Source organism: Parasteatoda tepidariorum, chromosome 2 (assembly GCF_043381705.1).
Source record: "Parasteatoda tepidariorum isolate YZ-2023 chromosome 2, CAS_Ptep_4.0, whole genome shotgun sequence".
Taxonomy (NCBI): Eukaryota; Metazoa; Arthropoda; class Arachnida; order Araneae; family Theridiidae; genus Parasteatoda; species Parasteatoda tepidariorum.
The window spans coordinates 6655415-6659989 of NC_092205.1; the positions used below are offsets into that span (position 1 = coordinate 6655415).

Sequence of the window (4575 nt, forward strand, 5' to 3'; positions counted from 1 at the left end):
AGGGAATTGCAGGACCAGTTGGTGAGCGCTTGGTACCAGATACCTCAGACTACCTATCAGCACCTTGTGGAATCAATGCCACGGCGTGTGCTAGCAGTTTTGGGGGCTAAAGGTGGTCCTACATGTTATTAGCAGGGTGGTCATAATGTAATGGCTCTTCGGTGTATATATATATATATATATATGTTTAGATGTAACTTGAAAGTTTTTCTTGTAAGTAAATGAGATTAATAAACGTTTTTTTTAACCGAGCACTACCCAGAGAATTATATAACATTAGCACCCAGCAGAGAATCAAAGAAAGAATAATTCATAAACTTAACAAATTAAAAAATCCAAGAAAATAATGATGTTTGACTTTGATTAATTTACTGAAATATTTTTTTTAAATACGTCATCGCGATTATCCTTCTAATAATTTTAACTGAGTTAAACTACTTGGCTCAGTAAAAAAATAAAAATAAATAAATAAAATAAAATAAAAAGTAATGCCAAAAAGTTTCTTTTTTGCCACGGATGGAGCAGAAGCACATTCTTCAATCCTGGGATGGTATACAAAGTAGGACATGGCATTTTTTTTAACACCGTAAGCACAAACTACATATTATTACTTATAGAATTTTACTATTTCATTTCACGCTAATACTTCTTTGTTTAACTGATCTGTACTGTAATTTATAACATTTAATTAACGTGCCTGTTGCTGATGTTGAGCTTAAATGTTTTACTAGTAATTCTTCAACGTTTTTCTTTTATGCTTTAAAAATGCTTATAATGGAAATTGGTGTGTTTTCACAGAGAACTATCGAGAGAATTCTATAACGCAAACACTCTAAAAAGTGTCAAATAAAAAAATAATAAAAATTTCATAACTTGAACGAATTGAAAAATTCATAAAAATAATAATGGTAGATTTTGATTGATGTACAATTGATGTACATATATATAGTGTACATATACTTTATATATACTTTAAGTATATATACTTTATTGATGTATATATATATACTTTTTAAACGTCATCACATGATTATCCTTCTAATAATTTTAACTGAACTGAAATCCACAGTTAAATAAAAAGATAAAAAAATAATAAATAAATAAAGTGAAATAAAACGTAATGCCAAAAACTTTTCTTTGCCACGGGTGGAGCTGAAGCATATTCAACCCTGGGATGGTGTACAATATTCATAGCATGTACGCAGTACACTCCTACTCAGTAAACGCAAACTACATCTTATTACTTTTAAAAATTACTTAGTATTTTATTTTGCACTGAAACTCTTCTGCATTTAACTGAGTTTTTTTTAATATTAGCCTCGATTGATCAAACTTTTGCTTCTTTAACATACAAATGCAATTTTCTACAGAATCTTTAGCATATGCAGTTGTATCTTTATTTCATGTGAGACTTAACAGAAAGTTCAGCAACGGTATTGCAAAAGAGGATTTTTTATTATTTATTTGTTAAATGCCACTAATAAATAATGTGAAGGTATTAAAGAAACAGTAATGATGCAATGAAAAAGGCTTTATTTAATAAATGGAGCATTCCACAGTTTTAAAATTCAGTTATTAAGAAACAACAAAATTACGTTACGTGAAAGGTCTTAATCCACTGTTCGGTTGATCGCATGTCTGGCCAATCACTATATAAAAACTTCGCCATCAGCTGACAAATTATCACTTTCTTTCAATCAGTGTTCATAAGAAAATCATAATGATTTCTCAGGTAAGCATTAATATTATTTTTTGCTTCTTTATAATTGCGAGCATTTTTTGTAATTTTTTTTAAATATCGCTGTAGTAAAAATACCTATTTTTTGTTTAACTTTAACTAATACTGTAATTGTTTAAATTTGATTTTTAAATTTAGTTACTCAAAAAATGAACAAAAATTTGCACATTTGAAAGAAAAAAAATTTCATAATTTAGTTGAAATTTAGTTTAGTTTAAGAGTAGGGAGAGTGATAACTTAATATTTATTTTAATGGCAAACATAACTCATATTTAATTAGCATAAAATGAAAAAGGATTTTTAGGAAAATAGAAATTGCTCAAAATTATATTCCTAACTTGAATCTTGATATACATTTTTCTTAGATTTTTTTTCAGTTTAATAGTCAAATCAAAATTTAAAAAACTCTCTAGTAGTATCAAATAGTGTAATAGCGTAGCTCAAGTGTAATGTAAATAATCAAATCAAACGCAAAAAAATTTTACGAGACCTATTATTTTATTAACAAAACATAGTTTACTTTATCGATGTTTTAAACTTAAAATTTATTTTTTTATTCCAGGTCATTGTTATTGCAGCAGCAGTTGTGGCTGTTTTAGCTAATCCACCATTGGTAATATTTCATTATTAATTTTAATGGAAATAAGTTTATATAGTTTTTGTTTCATTTTTTATTCCCGTATCACAAATATTTTCTGCGTGAATTCATATTGCGTATCATATTTCTTTTCTGATTTAATTGATATTTCCAATAAAATCAGAAGGTATGAACTCAACATTCAAAAATATTCTTGTTCGTAGAGCCAAAAAATTGTCCGATGACCTGCGCGACATCATTGTAACTAGTGGTCACGCAAATGGTGATTGGTCGCCAAAATCGTGATATAGTCGGAAAGTGCTATATCCAGGTAAGAAGAAGGATATGGTTAAACTCTTCTAAGGCAACTGGGTTAAGTTTTTCGCGAGTGTTCTTCTATCATTTACTGCACGTTCAGATTACTTAGCGCTAAACACAGTTAACAACTAAAATGTTTTTGGATTTTTTCCCCCTTTTTTTGTTTTTGGATGCATAGCATTCTAATAAGTATTTGAATGAATAAAGTAAAGTATTATCATGTTCGATAAATATTAAAAAAATAAACTTATGCTGATTTTTAAGCATTTTGTTTTGATTTTTAAGCATTATTTAAATGTCAAATATAAAACGTTTCACTTATTTTTATCTAAATTAATACATTATAATGAACGAAGGGAAAATATATTTAATAAAAATTCAGCGTTAAAGAGTTAATACTTGCTCATAAAAATTTCGTCTTTTAAATGTTAGAATTAAGTAAACAAATGATCTGTCTAGTGCTGTTCAATTTGAAATTGGTGTTCGACTGAACAATGTTTATTCTTCAACGTTTAATTTCAACGTCATGATAAGACCACAGCCAATTTACAAGATTTGACGCTGTTTCATCAAATAGTATTTCCCATATTTGTAAATATTTTTGTAGAAACTAGTGAAACAGACCAGTATTGTTCTAAACATAACATATCAAAAATATGGTTTTGTTGTACCCATCTTCTTTCAATTTAGGAGTACCATGGTCATGCACAGCCATACAAATTTGGATACAGTGTCAAAGATCACCATGGTGAACAGCACAGGGAAGAATCCGGAACCGGTGGTCATGTAACGGGCAGCTATGGATTCACCGATGCACGAGGCGTTCACCGACAAGTCAATTACGTAGCTGACCACGGTGGCTTCAGAGCCGAAGTCAAGACCAATGAGCCAGGAACAGCCAACCAGAACCCTGCTGCCGTTCACCTCGTTTCATCTGCTCCTGCTTACGGTCATCTATACGGTGGATTGGGTGGATATGGATATGGTGGATATGCAGGTCATGGACATGGCCATGCCGATCATGGACCTGGCTATGCTGGGTATGGAGGTTATGGACTTGGATATGGTGGTCTTGGATACTATGGTGCCGGATATGGTGGATACGGTTTAGCCAGTGCCTTGTTAGGTACTCTTCCCTATGCCCGATACGGTTATTAAGTGATTCCTTTCACATATACTTTCTTGTAATTCTTTTATTTGTGACATCTAGTGATATTTTTTGTATGTAGAATTTTCTACGCCTTTTACCAAAGATTTTCTTACTTTTACTACATTTTTTCTCCGTTATTTTAATTTTTGATACTATTTCTTACTTTCAATTTTTTCTTCTTTATTGTGAAATGCTATTTTTCTGTGATATGTTATATTACTGTTTCAAGCTATTCTGTTTTACGTTTTTTACTTTTTTTGCATGCTAATAAAATACAGAACATACCTCTTCTGCTTATTTTTTGTTATGTTCGATTGTCATTCAATTTCAAGTAATTTAGTAACATATACCTTAAAATACTTCACTCATGGGCTACAATAGCGGCACAACTCAAAAAATCATGTTTCGAGATAAGTGGGTTTAAAGTTTTCATTGCTAAGGAAAATGCATAAGAAATGCTTTAGTTTGCTTAAAACAAAGATTACCTTCAAGTTGAATTATGAGTTGTTGAGTTTTGCTGCTGAAAAGAATGTATATTTTCATACTTGCACCTGTTATTAGTCCAAAACGCGTGTTTTTTAAGTTGTGCCACTATTGCAGCCCATGAGTGTTTTAAAAAGTTTTGTTTGAGGTGTATTGTTTACTCATGTGTTAAGGTTTCACGTGAGTAAACAAAATCTCGACGCCCATTTTTTCTCCTCCACTTACTCGCTTATTATACTATTCACTTGCTACTAAACTCTGAAGCTATAATTGCTCCATAAGTTTACATTTTACTCCTTTTAACACATT

General features: G+C 30.6%; 1 protein-coding gene across 1 annotated transcript in view; it reads left to right on the top strand.

The window, feature by feature from the left end:
• The window catches only part of LOC107444918 (cuticle protein 14-like), a 13195-nt gene extending 9120 nt beyond the window's left edge, over positions 1-4075 (top strand). Inside the window, exons 2-3 of the mRNA XM_071178103.1 lie at positions 2301-2351; positions 3324-4075. Coding sequence (XP_071034204.1) covers positions 2301-2351; positions 3324-3791 — 519 coding nt within the window. The 3' untranslated portion in view covers positions 3792-4075. The remainder of the gene's footprint in view (positions 1-2300; positions 2352-3323) is intronic.
• The last annotated feature ends 500 nt before the right edge of the window (positions 4076-4575 follow it).